Source organism: Ranitomeya imitator, chromosome 8 (genome assembly GCF_032444005.1).
Source record: "Ranitomeya imitator isolate aRanImi1 chromosome 8, aRanImi1.pri, whole genome shotgun sequence".
NCBI classification, from domain to species: domain Eukaryota; kingdom Metazoa; phylum Chordata; class Amphibia; order Anura; family Dendrobatidae; genus Ranitomeya; species Ranitomeya imitator.
In genome coordinates, this window is record NC_091289.1 from 105733984 (window position 1) to 105751401 (window position 17418).

Genomic DNA, 17418 nt, shown 5'->3' on the forward strand with positions numbered 1-17418 from the left:
AGTCTGGAGCTGTGGAGCCAGGTTCGTCGTCCGGCTACACAAGGCCTCGAACGCTCCCTTTTCTGGGATTAGGAAAACCGCTTTTAAAGCCGGAGCAGCAAGAGCAAGTTTTGGCTTATCTTGCTGACTCAGCCTCTAGCTCTTTTGCCTCCTCTCGTGAAACTGGTAAATGTAAAAGCAGCGCGTCGTTAGTGGATGTTCACGGTCAGGGACAAGTCACTTCCTTGTCCTCTTCAGCAAAAACAACAACAGAGAAGAATGCAGCAGGCGACACAACGGGTTACTCCATGGAGCTCTTTACACATACCGTCCCTGGCTTAGAAAGTGAAGCAGTTAACAGTCCATGCCCATTACAAGTTGAATCTGACATGGAGTGCACTGACGCACAGCCACAGCCAGACTACTATGCTGGTCCTTTGACTCAGACCACAACATTGCCCTCGCAGGGTGCTGATCAAGAATCAGACCCTGATGAGACTATGTTGCCCCATCACGAACGCTATACCACCGAACGACACGGTGACACAGACGAAGTTGCGCAGGAGGTACAAGAAGAGTTATTAGATGACCCAGTTCTTGACCCCGATTGGCAGCCATTGGGGGAACAGGGTGCAGGCGGCAGCAGTTCTGAAGCAGAGGAGGAGGAGGGGCCGCAGCAGGCATCAACATCGCCACAGGTTCCATCTGCCGGGCCCGTATCTTGCCCAAAACGCGTGGCAAAGCCAAAACCTGGTGGAGGACAGCGTGGCCATCCGGTTAAAGCTCAGTCTGCAATGCCTGAAAAGGTATCCGATGCTAGAAAGAGTGCAGTCTGGCATTTTTTTAAACAACATCCAATTGATCAGCGCAAAGTCATCTGTCAAAAATGTTCTACTTCCTTAAGCAGAGGTCAGAATCTGAAAAGTCTCAATACTAGTTGCATGCATAGACATTTAACCACCATGCATTTGAAAGCTTGGACTAACTACCAAACGTCCCTTAAGGTTGTTGCATCCTCGGCCAATGAAGCTAGTCATCAACGCAACATCCCTTCCGGCAGTGTAGGACCACCATTTAGCGCACCACCTGCTGTATCTGTGCAGGTATCTTTGCCAGGCCAAAGCAGTCAGGGTCAGGGAATCACCAGTTTCGTAGTAGGAAACACTGCATCTAGGGCACCGGCGGCAACAATACCATCTCCCACCGTCTCTCAGTCTGCCATGTCCACCGGCACCCCCGCTAGTTCCACGATCTCCAGCTCTCCAGTCCAGCTCACCGTACATGAGACTATGGTTAGAAAAAGGAAATACTTAGCCTCGCATCCGCGTACACAGGGTTTGAACGCCCACATAGCTAGACTAATCTCGTTAGAGATGATGCCCTACCGGTTAGTTGAAAGCGAAGCTTTCAAAGACCTGATGGACTACGCTGTACCACGCTACGAGCTACCCAGTCGACACTTTTTTTCCAGAAAAGCCATCCCAGCCCTCCACCAGCATGTTAAAGAGCACATCGTCCATGCACTCAGGCAATCTGTGAGCACAAAGGTGCACCTGACAACAGATGCATGGACCAGTAGGCATGGCCAGGGACGTTACGTGTCCATCACGGCACACTGGGTAAATGTGGTGGATTCAGGGTCCACAGGGGACAGCAAGTTTGGGACAGTTCTGCCTAGCCCACGGTCTAGTAAACAGTTGTCTGTAGCCGTTCGCACCCCCTCCTCCTCCTGCAGAAGCAAGAGCTCGTCCACAGACCGCAGTCGCACAAACACTCCATCCGCACCTGCCACTGTTGCACACCAGGTCTCCCATTATGGGGCAGCTACTGGCAAACGTCAGCAGGCTGTATTGGCTATGAAGTGTTTGGGCGACAATAGACACACCGCGGAAGTTCTGTCCGAGTTCTTGCAGCAAGAAACGCAGTCGTGGCTGGGCACTGTAGATCTTGAGGCAGGCAAGGTAGTGAGTGATAACGGAAGGAATTTCATGGCTGCCATCTCCCTTTCCCAACTGAAACACATTCCTTGCCTGGCTCACACCTTAAACCTGGTGGTGCAGTGCTTCCTGAAAAGTTATCCGGGGTTATCCGACCTGCTCCTCAAAGTGCGTGGACTTTGCGCACATATCCGCCGTTCGCCTGTACACTCCAGCCGTATGCAGACCTATCAGCGTTCTTTGAACCTTCCCCAGCATCGCCTAATCATAGACGTTGCAACAAGGTGGAACTCAACACTGCACATGCTTCAGAGACTGTGCGAACAGAGGCGGGCTGTTATGTTTTTGTGGGAGGATACACATACACGGGCAGGCAGTAGGATGGCAGACATGGAGTTGTCAGGTGTGCAGTGGTCGAAGATTCAAGACATGTGTCAAGTCCTTCAGTGTTTTGAGGAATGCACACGGCTGGTTAGTGCAGACAACGCCATAATAAGCATGAGCATCCCCCTAATGCGTCTGCTGATGCAAAGTTTGACGCACATAAAGGATCAGGCGTCTGCACCAGAGGAAGAGGAAAGCCTTGATGACAGTCAGCGATTGTCTGGTCAGGGCAGTGTACATGACGAGGTACCGGGCGAAGAGGAGGTGGAGGATGAGGAGGATGATGGGGATGAGTATATTTTTAATGAGGAAGCTTTCCCGGGGGCACGGGAAATTGGTGGCGTGGCAAGGCCGGGTTCTGGTTTTTTGAGGGACACAAGTGACGTAGATTTGCCTGCAACTGCCCCTCAACCAAGCACAACCGCAGATTTGACAACGGGAACTTTGGCCCACATGGCGGATTATGCCTTGCGTATCCTCAAAAGGGACACACGCATTACAAAAATGATGAACGATGACGATTACTGGTTGGCCTGCCTCCTTGATCCTCGCTATAAAGGCAAATTGCAAAATATTATGCCACATGAGAACTTGGAACTAATATTAGCAACAAAACAATCAACTCTTGTTGACCGTTTGCTTCTGGCATTCCCTGCACACAGCGCCCGTGATCGTTCTCACACGAGCTCCAGGGGCCAGCAGACCAGAGGTGTTAGAGGGGCAGAAATCAGAAGTGGCGTTGGCCAGAGGGGTTTTCTGACCAGGTTGTGGAGTGATTTTTCTATGACCGCAGACAGGACAGGTACTGCAGCATCAATTCAAAGTGACAGGAGACAACATTTGTCCAGTATGGTTACAAACTATTTTTCATCCCTTATCGACGTTCTCCCTCAACCGTCATTCCCATTTGATTACTGGGCATCCAAATTAGACACCTGGCCAGAATTGGCAGAATATGCATTGCAGGAGCTTGCTTGCCCGGCAGCTAGTGTCCTATCAGAAAGAGTATTCAGTGCTGCAGGTTCAATACTAACAGAAAAAAGGACTCGTCTGGCTACCCAAAATGTAGATGATCTAACCTTCATTAAAATGAACCACAACTGGATTTCAAAATCTTTTGCCCCACCCTGCCCGGCTGACACCTAGCTTTCCTATGAAAAGGTCTTGCCTGTGGACTATTCTGAATGACTTTTCCAATCTCGTAATTTTCTTCACCTGATTGTCCAGCATACGACATGTTTCCACCTCACGAAATGGCCAAACTCCCCACACGGGGCCGTGCTATCGCCACTTTGCGCTTGGACCCTTGAGAGTGCTGTTTGTCTGAAGAGGTGGGTGTGGCCGCTTTTGGTCGACGGCACTGCCACTGGGTCCCTCATAGTACAATAAAGTGTCTCTGGCGGTGGTGGTGCGCACCCAACGTCAGACACACCGTTGTAATATGAGGGGCCCTGTGCCTGTACCGCCGGCCACAAGACAGTTCCCCCCCCAGCTCAAACAGTGCTCTACCACTAGCAAAATTATCTCTCACAGCTTCACCAATGTGTAGTCTAGGCGCTGACATCCTTCAATGCCTGGCACTGACAATACCATTGTTTTGACATTTTTGTTATGTTAGGCCTTCGAAGCCTGTCTGCGGTCCCTTCTTTCTACAACTACTACACTGACCAGGCCACTGCTGGCCGTGTTACCCTGGAACCAATTTAAAAGTGCCTACAGTCAGCCCAATTTTGTTATGTTAGGCCTTCGAAGACTGTCTGCCGTCACTCCTTCCACTAGACTTCCACTGACCATACACTGCTGCCCATGTACCCCTGGAACCAATTTAAAAGTGCCTACAGCCAGCCCAATTTTGTTATGTTAGGCCTTCGAAGCCTGTCTGCGGTCACTCCTTCCACTAGACTTCCACTGACCAGACCACTGCTGCCCGTGTACCCCTGCCTGCAACCAATTTAAAAGTGCCTACAGCCAGCCCAAGTTTGTTATGTTAGGCCTTTGAAGCCTGTCTGCGGTCACTCCTTCCACTAGACTTCCACTGACCAGACCACTGCTGCCCGTGTACCCCTGGAACCAATTTAAAAGTGCCTACAGCCAGCCCAAGTTTATTATGTTAGGCCTTCGAAGCCTGTCTGCGGTCACTCCTTCCACTAGACTTCCACAGACCAGACCACTGCTGCCCGTGTACCCCTGGAACCAATTTAAAAGTGCCTACAGCCAGCCCAAGTTTGTTATGTTAGGCCTTGGAAGCCTGTCTGCGGTCACTCCTTCCACTAGACTTCCACTGACCAGACCACTGCTGCCCGTGTACCCCTGGAACCAATTTAAAAGTGCCTACAGCCAGCCCAAGTTTGTTATGTTAGGCCTTCGAAGCCTGTCTGCGGTCACTCCTTCCACTAGACTTCCACAGACCAGACCACTGCTGCCCGTGTACCCCTGGAACCAATTTAAAAGTGCCTACAGCCAGCCCAAGTTTGTAATGTTAGGCCTTGGAAGCCTGTCTGCGGTCACTCCTTCCACTAGACTTCCACTGACCAGACCACTGCTGCCCGTGTACCCCTGGAACCAATTTAAAAGTGCCTACAGCCAGCCCAAGTTTGTTATGTTAGGCCTTCGAAGCCTGTCTGCGGTCACTCCTTCCACTAGACTTCCACAGACCAGACCACTGCTGCCCGTGTACCCCTGGAACCAATTTAAAAGTGCCTACAGCCAGCCCAAGTTTGTAATGTTAGGCCTTGGAAGCCTGTCTGCGGTCACTCCTTCCACTAGACTTCCACTGACCAGACCACTGCTGCCCGTGTACCCCTGGAACCAATTTAAAAGTGCCTACAGCCAGCCCAAGTTTGTTATGTTAGGCCTTCGAAGCCTGTCTGCGGTCACTCCTTCCACTAGACTTCCACAGACCAGACCACTGCTGCCGGTGTACCCCTGGAACCAATTTAAAAGTGCCTACAGCCAGCCCAAGTTTGTTATGTTAGGCCTTCGAAGCCTGTCTGCGGTCACTCCTTCCACTAGACTTCCACAGACCAGACCACTGCTGCCCGTGTACCCCTGGAACCAATTTAAAAGTGCCTACAGCCAGCCCAAGTTTGTTATGTTAGGCCTTGGAAGCCTGTCTGCGGTCACTCCTTCCACTAGACTTCCACTGACCATACACTGCTGCCCATGTACCCCTGGAACAAATTTAAAAGTGCCTACAGCCAGCCCAAGTTTGTTATGTTAGGCCTTCGAAGCCTGTCTGCGTCCCGTTCTTTCAACTACAACTACACTGACCAGGCCACTGATGGCCGTGTTCCCCTGGAACCAATTTTAACTTGCCTACAGCCAGCCCTATGTTATTATGTTAGGCCTTCGAAGCCTGTCTGCGTCCCGTTCTTTCAACTACAACTACACTGACCAGGCCACTGATGGCCGTGTTCCCCTGGAACCAATTTTAACTTGCCTACAGCCAGCCCAATGTTAGGCCTTTGATGCCTGTCTGCCGTCCCTCCTTCCACTAGGCCTCCACTGACCTGTCTACTGCGGCCCGTGTACCCCTTGAACCAACCTAATAAAATATTTAAAAAATTAATTTGATTATAAAAAATAAGATCGTGTTGAGATCTCAAATGCAGATATTTTAACAATCAAAACAAACACACAACAAATATCTGGAACTGTACTACAAAGGTCCAACAGCTACAATTTCTTTCTCCTGCAAGAAGTTAACTGAAAGTTTTTTGGAGTTGTTAACACAGATATGGCATCCACCGAGTGTTGTCCTGTCGCGTCTCCTTTAAATTATTTCCAATAAGATGTTAAACTACTAATTTAATAAAATCAATAATTAAAAAAATAATTGAGTAAGTCAAAAGCACATTGCAAATAAACATTAATTACAAATCAAGAAGCATGGCGCGTCCGAGGGTGAGTAGATACCGAATAAGAATATAATCACCCTCGGACGCGCAATGCTTATTTAAAACAGCCTTCCTTCCTAAGAATCAGCCCTTCCGTGGTGTAGAGAGAGGTTGTGTTACACTCCAAGGTGTTCCCCAGGTTGCCTTTCCTGAGCTTCGATCTTCCGGCTCTCGTTTAGTAGCTGTTGGAAACTACGCTGCATTAGGCCTACTAATTGTTTATGGGTGAAACAGTGGCGCATCTGCGGTCCCTCCTTCCACTAGGCCTCCACTGACCTGTCTACTGCGGCCCGTGTACCCCTTGAACCAACCTAATAAAATATTTAAAAAATTAATTTGATTATAAAAAATAAGATCGTGTTGAGATCTCAAATGCAGACATTTTAACAATCAAAACAAACACACAACAAATATCTGGAACTGTACTACAAAGGTCCAACAGCTACAATTTCTTTCTCCTGCAAGAAGTTAACTGAAAGTTTTTTGGAGTTGTTAACACAGATATGGCATCCACCGAGTGTTGTCCTGTCGCGTCTCCTTTAAATTATTTCCAATAAGATGTTAAACTATTAATTTAATAAAATCAATAATTAAAAAAATAATTGAGTAAGTCAAAAGCACATTGCAAATAAACATTAATTACAAATCAAGAAGCATGGCGCGTCCGAGGGTGAGTAGATACCGAATAAGAATATAATCACCCTCGGACGCGCAATGCTTATTTACAACAGCCTTCCTTCCTAAGAATCAGCCCTTTCGTGGTGTAGAGAGAGGTTGTGTTACACTCCAAGGTGTTCCCCGGGTTGCCTTTCATGAGCTTCGATCTTCCGGCTCTCGTTTAGTAGTTGGTGGAAACTACGCTGCATTAGGCCTACAAATTTGGTATGGGGTGTAGAGACAGGTTGTGTTACACTCCAAGGTTTTCACCAGGTTGCCTTTCCTGAGCTTCGATCTTCATGCTCTCGTTTAGTAGTTGTAGAAAAGTACGCTGCATTAGGCCTACAAAATGGGTATGGGGTGGAGAGAGATGGTGTGTTACACTCCAAGGTGTTCCCCAGGTTGCCTTTCCTGAGCTTCGATCTTCATGCTCTCGTTTAGTAGGTGTCGGAAAGTAGGCTGCATTAGGCCTAAAAAATGGGGAATGGGGTGGAGAGAGATGGTGTGTTACACTCCAAGGTGTTCCCCAGGTTTCCTTGCCATTGCTTCGGTCTTCCGACTCTCGTTTAGTAGTTGTAGAAAAGTACACTGCATTAGGCCTAAAAAATGGGTATGGGGTGGAGAGAGATGGTGTGTTACACTCCAAGGTGTTCCCCAGGTTGCCTTTCCTGAGCTTCGATCTTCATGCTCTCGTTTAGTAGGTGTCGGAAAGTAGGCTGCATTAGGCCTACAAATTGGGTATGGGGTGGAGAGAGATGGTGTGTTACACTCCAAGGTGTTCCCCAGGTTGCCTTTCCTGAGCTTCGATCTTCATGGTCTCGTTTAGTAGGTGTCGGAAAGTAGGCTGCATTAGGCCTACAAATTGGGTATGGGGTGGAGAGAGATGGTGTGTTACACTCCAAGGTGTTCCCCAGGTTTCCTTGCCATTGCTTCGGTCTTCCGACTCTCGTTTAGTAGTTGTAGAAAAGTACACAGCATTAGGCCTACAAAATGGGTATGGGGTGGAGAGAGATGGTGTGTTACACTCCAAGGTGTTCCCCAGGTTGCCTTTCCTGAGCTTCGATCTTCATGCTCTCGTTTAGTAGGTGTCGGAAAGTAGGCTGCATTAGGCCTAAAAAATGGGAAATGGGGTGGAGAGAGATGGTGTGTTACACTCCAAGGTGTTCCCCAGGTTTCCTTGCCATTGCTTCGGTCTTCCGACTCTCGTTTAGTAGTTGTAGAAAAGTACACTGCATTAGGCCTAAAAAATGGGTATGGGGTGGAGAGAGATGGTGTGTTACACTCCAAGGTGTTCCCCAGGTTGCCTTTCCTGAACTTCGATCTTCATGCTCTCGTTTAGTAGGTGTCGGAAAGTAGGCTGCATTAGGCCTACAAATTGGGTATGGGGTGGAGAGAGATGGTGTGTTACACTCCAAGGTGTTCCCCAGGTTTCCTTGCCATTGCTTCGGTCTTCCGACTCTCGTTTAGTAGTTGTAGAAAAGTACACAGCATTAGGCCTACAAAATGGGTATGGGGTGGAGAGAGATGGTGTGTTACACTCCAAGGTGTTCCCCAGGTTGCCTTTCCTGAGCTTCTATCTTCAGGCTCTCATTAAATTGTGGATAAATGGAACAACTGCATTTGGCGTACTAGTTGGTTTGGGGCCTACTATCAGTGTCTGCCACTCCTTGCTGTTCTCCTGGTTTCCTGTCCTGAAATTCCATTTTCAGCCTCTCGTTAAGTAGTTGTTAATGTTAGACTGCATTTGGCCTACTAGTTGGGTTGGGGCCTACTATCGGTGTCTGCCACTCCTTGCTGTTCTCCTCCACTGAACAAAGCTGTGCCGCCTGTTTACTACGGTTGCCAATTTTGAACTGCATTTCGACTACTTACTGATTTGGCCCTACTCTCTGTGTCAGCCTCTCATTCCAGTTGTCCTCCACTGCAATGCCCCCTGGTTATTCCTGTGTTACCAATTTTGAACTGCATTTAGCCCACTTTCTTCTTTGGGCCTATATCTGTGTTTCCACTTCATCGTGCCCATTGCCCAGCCAGTGATAGATGAGTCTGCTGGTACATTGACCCATAACGCAACATTCCCCGTGCACGCTACACAACAACATTGTGACCCTGCTGAAAGTCAGGTTGCTCTTCCCGCATACCATACCACCTTACACGGGGACAAAGAGGAAGGTGCAGATGAAAGTGCAGGTTCCTTCATCAGGTGGGGGGAGGAATACTAGTTGGCGACGTCACTGGCACAGGGCCTCTCATAGTACGCAAAAGTGTTGCTGCCGGTGGGAGGCGCCCCCGCCGTGCAAACACACCGCTGTACTTTGAGGGGCCCTGTGCCAGTGCCAATGCCAACGAGTGGGCCCCCCCTGCTTGCTCAGGTTCACAGCACTTGCAAAGTTGAAATACTTACCTCTCCCTGCTCCACTGCCGTGACGTGGTCCAGATTTCCTGGGCCCACTAATTACTTGAACCAGCCCTACCCCCCACAACTTTAGCCAAATGACCCCCAATTTCAAATGCCTTCCAATTATTATAAGGTAAATTACGCTTGACAAGCTTCATTAAGAAGAATGGATGGTTTTGACATTAAAATGGGTACTCTAGGTGTTTTCCTGGCCCCCACTCACTGCCGACTATGCTGCCCCATTGACTTGCATTGGGTTTCGTGTTTCGGTCGATCCCGACTTTACGTCATAATCGGCCGATTTCACTCGACCCGACTTTGGACATAGTCGGGTTTCGCAAAACCCGGCTCGACTCTAAAAAGGTCAAGGTCGCTCAACTCTACTATGGAGCTCTTTACACATACCGTGCCTGGGTTAGAATGGGAAATTGTTAACTGCCCATTACAAGATGAATCGTACATGGAGTGCACTGATGCACAGCCACAGCTGGATTATAATGCTGTTCCATTGACTCAGATCACTACATTACCCTCGCAGTGTACTGAGCCAGAATCTGACCTTGCTGAGACTATGGTGCCCCGTCTCGAACGCTATAGCACCTTACATGGTGACACAGAGGAAGGTGCACATGACATTGAAGAGGAGGTGATAGATGACCCAGTTGTTGACCCAGATTGGCAGCCATTGGGGGAAGACGGTGCCGCTGCCAGTAGCTCAGAAGCAGAGGAGGATGATCCGGAGCAGCCATCTACATCGCATCAGCTGTCATCTGGCAGGCCCGTATCAGGCCAAAAATGTTTGTCAAAAACAAAACAGTTTTAGGACAGCGTGGCCATCCGGTGAAAGTAGCACAGCATGCAATGCCTGAAAAGGTATTTCATAGTAGGAAGAGTGCAGTGTGGCAATTTTTTAACCAAGATCCGAATGATCAGTCAAAAGTTATCTGTAAGAAATGCTCAAAGACCTTTAGCAGAGAGAAGAGTCTTCAAAATTTAAATACAAGGTGCATGCTTAGACATTTAACCAGCATGCACTTGCAAGCCAGGACTAACAACCAAACGTCCCGTACCATTGGTGCACTTGCTCAGAATGAAGGTAGTCAGCAACGCTACATTGCTTCACTCACTGTAAGCCCACTGGTTAGGACACCACCAGCAGCAAATGTGGAGGTATCGTCGCAAGGCCAAAGCAGTCAGGGAATCACAAGGTTATTGGTAGGAAACGCTGTATGTAGTCCAACATCGAGAATACCATCACCAACCCTCTCTCAATCTGCCATGTCCACCACAACCACAACCGCTAGTTCCACCATATGCAGCTCTCCAGTCCAGCTCACCCTACAAGAGGCTCTTGTTAAAAAAAGTAAGTACTCATCCTCTCATCCGCGTACACAGGGTTTGAACGCTAACATTGCTAGACTAATCTCGTTAGAGATGATGCCCTACCAGTTGGTTGAAAGCGAAGCTTTCAAAGCCCTGATGGCCTACGCAGTACCACGCTATGACCTACCCAGTCGACACTTCTTTGCAAGAAAAGCCATCCCAGCACTCCACCAGCATGTCAAAGATCGCATTGTCCATGCAATGAGGCAATCAGTCAGTAGAAAGGTGCACCTCACAACAGATGCATGGACCAGTAGGCATGGCCAGGGACGTTACGTGTCCATCACGGCGCACTGGTTAATGTGGTGGATGCAGGGTCCACAGGGGACAGCCATAGTGGGACAGTTCTGCCTAGCCCATGGTCTAGGAAACAGTTGGCTGTAGGCATTCATCACCCCTCCTCCTCCTCCAGAAGTGAAAGCTCGTCCACAGAGCGCAGTCACACGACCACTCCATCCGCAGCTGCCAGTGTTGCACACGAGGTGTCCCATTATGGAACAGCTAGTGGTAAGCGTCAGCAGGCTGTGCTACAAATGAAGTGTTTGGGTGACAACAGACACACCGCGGAAGAACTGGCCGAGTACTTGCAGCAAGAAACTCAGTTATGGCTGGGCAGTGTACATCTTGAGGCAGGCAAGGTAGTCAGTGATAATGGAAGGACTTTTATGGCTGCCATAGCCCTTTCAGAACTGAAACACCTTCCTTGCCTGGCTCACACCTTGAACCTCGTGGTGCAGTGCTTCCTCAAAAATTATCTGGAGTTACCAGCCCTGCTCCTGAAGGTGCGAAGACTTTGCTCGCATATCCGCCGGTCGCCTGTACACTCCAGCCGTATTCTGAACCATCAGCGATCGCTGAATCTTCCCCAGCACCGCCTAATAAACGACGTTGCAACAAGGTGGAACTCCACACTGCACATGGTTCAGAGGCTGTGCGAACAGAGGCATGCTGTAATTTATTTGTGGGAGGATACACATACACGGGCAGGCACTTGGATGGCAGACAAGGAGTTGTCTGGTGTGCAGTGGTCGAAGCTCCAAGACCTCTGTCAAGTCCTTCAGTGTTTTGAGGAATGCACACGGCTGGTAAGTGCAGACAACGCCATCATAAGCATGAGCATCCCACTAATGCGTCTGCTGATGCAAAGTTTGACGCACATTAAGGAGCAGGCGTCTGCAGCCGAGGAGGAGGGAAGCCTTGATGACAGTCAGCCATTGTCTGCTCAGGGAACTCTCCTGGACGAGGTGGCGGACAAAGAGGAGGGGGAGGAGGATGATGGGGATGAATATTTATGGGAGGAGGATGCTTCTCAGGGGCAATAGAAACTGGTGGCGTTGCAAGGTCAGGTACAGGATTTTTGCGGGACACAAGTGATGTTGATTTGCAAGAAAGTGCTTCTCAACCCACCACATGCAGTGAATTGACACCTTGAACATTGGCCCACATGGCTGAATATGCCTTGCGTATCCTAAAATGGGACCCCCGCATTATCAAAATGATGACCGATGACGATTACTGGTTGGCCTGCCTCCAGGATCCACGATATAGGAAAATTACAAAATGTCATGCCACATGAGAAACTTGAGCAAATATTGGCTACCAAACAAGCAACTCTTGTAGACCATTTGGTTCAGGCATTCCCAGGACACAGCGGCGGTGATGGTTCTCACACGAGCCATAGGGGGCAACATGGCAGAGGTGTTAGAGGTGCACAAATCTGAAGTGGTGTTGGACAGAGGGGTTTTATGACCAGGTTGTGGAGTGATTTTGCAATGACCGCTGACACGACAGGTAGTGCTGCAATGATTCAAAGTGACAGGAGACAGCATTTGTCCAGTATGGTTACGAACTACTTTTCCTCCCTTAGCGATGTTCTCCCTCAAAGGTCATTCCCCCCAGCTTGAACAGTGCTCTACCACTTGCAATACTTACCTCTCCCTGCTCCACCACTGTGTAGTCTGTGCTGCTAAATCCTTCAATGGCACTGCCAATACAAATTTGTTGAAATGATAGATGATAGTTAAAATATACAGGGGCCCTGGCCTCCATTTTGACCAGTTCATACTTTGCGCCAACTACCACTGTCTGCTACTCAGCAGAGGAGCCTACCCCAGTACCTAGCTATGCCACCTGTTTAGTCCTGTTACCAATTTTGAACTGCTTTTAGCCTACTTTTGTATTTGGGCCTACTAACCGTGTCTGCGCCACTCATTACAGTTGTCCTCCACTGAACAAAGCTAGGCCGCCTGTTTGGTCCTGTTACCAATTTTGAACTGCATTTAGCCAACTTTTTTATTTTGGGCCTACTAACTGTGTCTGCGCCACTCATTACAATTGTCCTCCACTGAACAAAGCAATGCCGCCTGTTTGGTCCTGTTACCAATTTTGAACTGCATTTAGCCTACTTTATAATTTGGGCCTACTAACTGTGTCTGCCATTCATTACAGTTGTCTGTTGTGAATTCTGCTCTTGGGCTCCCTCCGGTGGTTATGAGTGTAGTGCTGCTGTCTTTGGATTGCAGCATTTATCAGGTGTATCCACTTTTTGCAATTTGGGCTGGGCTATTTAGTCCTGCTTTATCCTTTAGTCAGTGCCAGTTGTCCATTGTTTTTGGAGGATTCACATCCATTCCTGGTCTCTCCTGTTTTGCTGTTCATTTCAACAAAGATAAGTTCTGGCTTTGTTTTTGCTGTCCACATGCTGTGGGCCTTATCCTTCTGTGCATTTTCATGTTTTGTCTTGTCCAGCTTTGTCTGTGAAGGATTTTTTGCAGCCAAGCTGTGTCTCTGGAGATGCAGATATACCCTCCATGTCTTTAGTCAGATGTGGAGATTTGTATTTTCTGTGGTGGATATTTTCTAGTGTTTTAATACTGACCGCATAGTACTCTGTCCTATTCTTTCTTTTTAGCTAGAATGGCCTCCTATGCTAAATCCTGATTTCAAGTCTGCATATGTTATTTCCCTCTCCTCTCACAGTCAATATTTGTGGGGGGCTGTCTATCCTTTGGGGATTTTCTCTGAGGCAAGATAGTTTTCCCGTTTCTGTCTTTAGGGGAAGTTAGTTCTTAGGCTGTGTCGAGGGGTCTAGGGAGTGTTAGGTACTCCCCACGGCTACTTCTAGTTGTGGTGCTAAGTTCAGGGTTTGCGGTCAGTACAGGTACCACCTTCTCCAGAGTACGTTTCATGCTGCTCCTAGGCCACCAGATCATTACAGTTGTCCTCCACTGAACAAAGCAATGCCGCCTGTTTAGTCCTGTTACCAATTTTGAACTGCATTTAGCCTACTTTAGCATTTGGGCCTACTAACTGTGTCTGCCACTCATTACAGCTGTCCTCCACTGAACAAAGCAATGCCTCCTCTTTAGTCCTGTTACCAATTTTGAACTGCATTTAGCCTACTTTATTATTTGGGCCTATATCTGTGTTTCCTCCTCATCCTGCCCATTGCCCAGCCACTGCTAGATGAGTCTGCTGGTACATTGACCCAGACCACTACATTCCCCTTGCACTCTACACAGCCAGAATTTGACCCTGCTGAAAGTCAGGTTCCCCTTCCCGCATACTACACCACCTTACATGGGGACAAAGAGGAAGGGTGCAGATGAAAGTGCAGGTTCCTTCATCAGGTGGGGGGGCATACTCGTTGGCGACGTCACTGGCACAGGGCCCCTCATAGTAAGCAAAAGTGTCTCTGCCAGTGGTAGGCGCCACCTGCCGTCAAACACACCGCCGTACTATGAGGGGCCCTGTGCCAGTGCCAATGAGTGCCCCGCCTGCTTGCTCAGGATCACAGCACTTGCAAAGTTGAAATACTTACCTCTCCCTGCTCCACCACCGTGACGCATTCCGCGTTTCCTGGGCCCACGAAAATCTTGAGCCAGCCCTACCTCCCCCCACAACTTTAGCCAAATGACCCCCAGTTTTCAATGCCTAACTATTATTATAAAGTATATTAAGATTGACAAGCTTAAGTAATAAGAATTGATGTTTTTGGCATTTAAATGGGCACTGTAAGTGTTTTCCTGTCCTACACTCACTGCCGACTTTGATTCCCCCTTGACTTGCATTGGGTTTCGTGTTTCAGTCGGCCCCCGACTTTTCGCAATAATCGGCCGATTTCACCCGACCCAACTTTTGACAAAGTCGGGTTTCGCAAAACTTGACTCGATCTGAAATAAGTTAAAGTCGCTCAACTCTAGTCCCTAGTCTAACTTTTGGCATTGCTGTATGAGAAATTTTCCCACGCAGTAATTGCCATTAAGTGAGATTTTGTCCTAAGGTAACCTCTCAGTGATGCACTGCAGGAGCCATTGTCTCCTGTCAGTGTGTCACTGAAGGTCCTATAGAGCAGTGACATCACCCGATGTCACTGTTCTATAAGGGAGATCGTCGTGGGACACTCATTATTTGGACTACGGCGGACAGGTAGTATACTGTTTATTACTTTACGTTTTTTGTAGGCGCTGAAGTATGGTAAGTATGGTTAAATGAAGAATATTAAAATACTTTTTTCCTAATGTGTGTGTTTTATTAACCCTTTATTACTATTGGGTTAATAATGGATAGGCGTCTTATTGGCGCCTCTCCGCTATTAACCCGGCTTAATGGCTTATAAGGTAACTTGTGGGTGTCATGTGCTGGTAGATAGTTGCTTGATCCGTACACCTTACTTATTTAACAATGACTAAATTCAAACTTGCAAATTGCCATGCAGTGGAGGAAATACACAGGATAGAGATTATAGAATCAATTTGATGCAAATAAAACTTGTTTACAGTTTAATAAAATTTGCAGGTTTTGGCAAACTTGAAAGTGTGCCATTCAATTTGCACTATTTGTCAAATTTAAAAAAAATGTTGCTGTCATTTTAAAAATTGGAGAAGACTGCATCAACTACAGAAGGCACACATGAATCTCCATGCACAATCACCTAGATTTTTCCATAATTCCTTGCAGCTATCCCATCATATGGAACAGAGCAGACAATCTGGAGAGACAATCATAGCCAGTATAACAGCTGAATCACAGAATTCAGCAGCCATTTTTATTTCATAATTGAAAGAGAACAGCAGAGCTCAGAGTTCAGCAATAGAGAAATTAATAGAGAGCCCTAAAACAATGGACACATACCACAAGGCAACTGGAAGCTTTGAATAATTGCAATTTGCAGAAAATGGATTTGCTGTGAATATAATGTGTGGGAAAAATCTGTTGAGTCTAATGGATTAGAATTTCAAAAGATTCAGTTATTGCTACAGGTTTTTGGAATTTACTATATTGGGGGGAAAGGTTAGCAATACATTCAACAAGTTTGACAAGTATACACTGTTTTCAATACATAAAATAAACTAGTAAGTGTAACATACCCAGAAGAAGAGTCTCGTAGGTAATTTGGAGGGCAAGGGGTATCGATGCATTGATGACTTCCCCTCATGTTAAAGCACATCTGGTTTGGATCACATTGAATATTTTGGAGAAGGCATTCATCAATATCTGTGAGTAAATGTGCAAATGACGTAGTTGTTAGAATACATAAATTTGCTTTAGCTAGAAATAACACAAGTTGTTCAAAGAAACCCATAATTGACACACCCTACATATAACCTCTTTACTCTGGCACTCTATCTGTCTGAAGCCCTCAAAAATAAGGAAATGACACATTCCCAACAGTATGAAGACTGAAAGGATTAAACATAATAGTAGATACACAGTGAGCTGCTGCTTCTTCATCTTTAGTTTTTATCACAGCTCCACTGTTTACTTTTTTAAAGCACACCACATTCTTTAAAACCATAGGTAACTGAAGATACAATCATGGCTGATAGTGTTGACACCCTTGAAATTGTTCCAGAAAATGAAATTTGTCCCAGAAAATTATTGCAATTACACATGTTTTATTATACACATGTTTATTTCCTTTGTGTGTATTGGAACAACACAAAAACTGAGAAAAAAAGACAAATTGGGCATAATTTGACATAAAACCCTCAAAATGGGTCTAATAAAGTTGTTGGCACCCTCAACTTAATATTTAGCTGTACACTCTTTGGAATAAGTAACTGCAATAAATCGCTTCGTTTAAACATCAACATGCTTGTTACACCTCTCAACTGGCATTTTGGACCTCTCTTCTTTTGCAAACTGCTCCACGTCTATTTGAAGGGTGCTTTCTTCCAATAGCAATTTTAAGATCATTTAGATCTGGACTTATTGCTGGCCACTTGAGAACTCTTAAGCACTTTCTATCCATCCATGTCTGGGTGCTTCTCGAAGTATGTTTGGGGTCATTGTCCTGCTGGAAGACCCATGACCTAGGATGCAAACCCAGATTTCTGACAGTGGGTACTATATTGCAACCAAAAATCCTTTGGTAATCTTCAGATTTCATAATGCCTTGCACTGTCAAGGCACCCAATGCCATAGGCAGCAAAATAACCCCAAGCATCTTTGAACCTCCACCATATTTGACTGGTGTTATATTCTTTGTAGCCTTATTTCTTTTTTGGCAAACAGTAGAATGATGTGCTTTACCAAAAATGTCTATTCTGTTCTAATCTATTCACAAGATGATTTCCAAGAAGGATTTTGGCTTACTCACGTACATTTTGGCAAACTGCAGTTTAGATTTTTTATGTGTCAGCAGTGAGGTGCTCCTCTGTCTCCTGTTATGATCCGGTGACCTTGGAGCTGCATGAGAACTTTCACTGGAGAAAGTGGCCACTATACTGACCGCAAACCTGAACTTAACACTGCAACTAGAAGTAGCCGTGGAGTGTACCTA

The 17418-nt window shown here is 47.0% G+C and overlaps 1 protein-coding gene across 1 annotated transcript in view; it reads right to left on the reverse strand.

The window, feature by feature from the left end:
* The window catches only part of HMCN1 (hemicentin 1), a 733390-nt gene that overhangs the window by 9932 nt on the left and 706040 nt on the right, over nucleotides 1-17418 (reverse strand). Inside the window, exon 105 of the mRNA XM_069737257.1 lies at nucleotides 16004-16130. Coding sequence (XP_069593358.1) covers nucleotides 16004-16130 — 127 coding nt within the window. The remainder of the gene's footprint in view (nucleotides 1-16003; nucleotides 16131-17418) is intronic.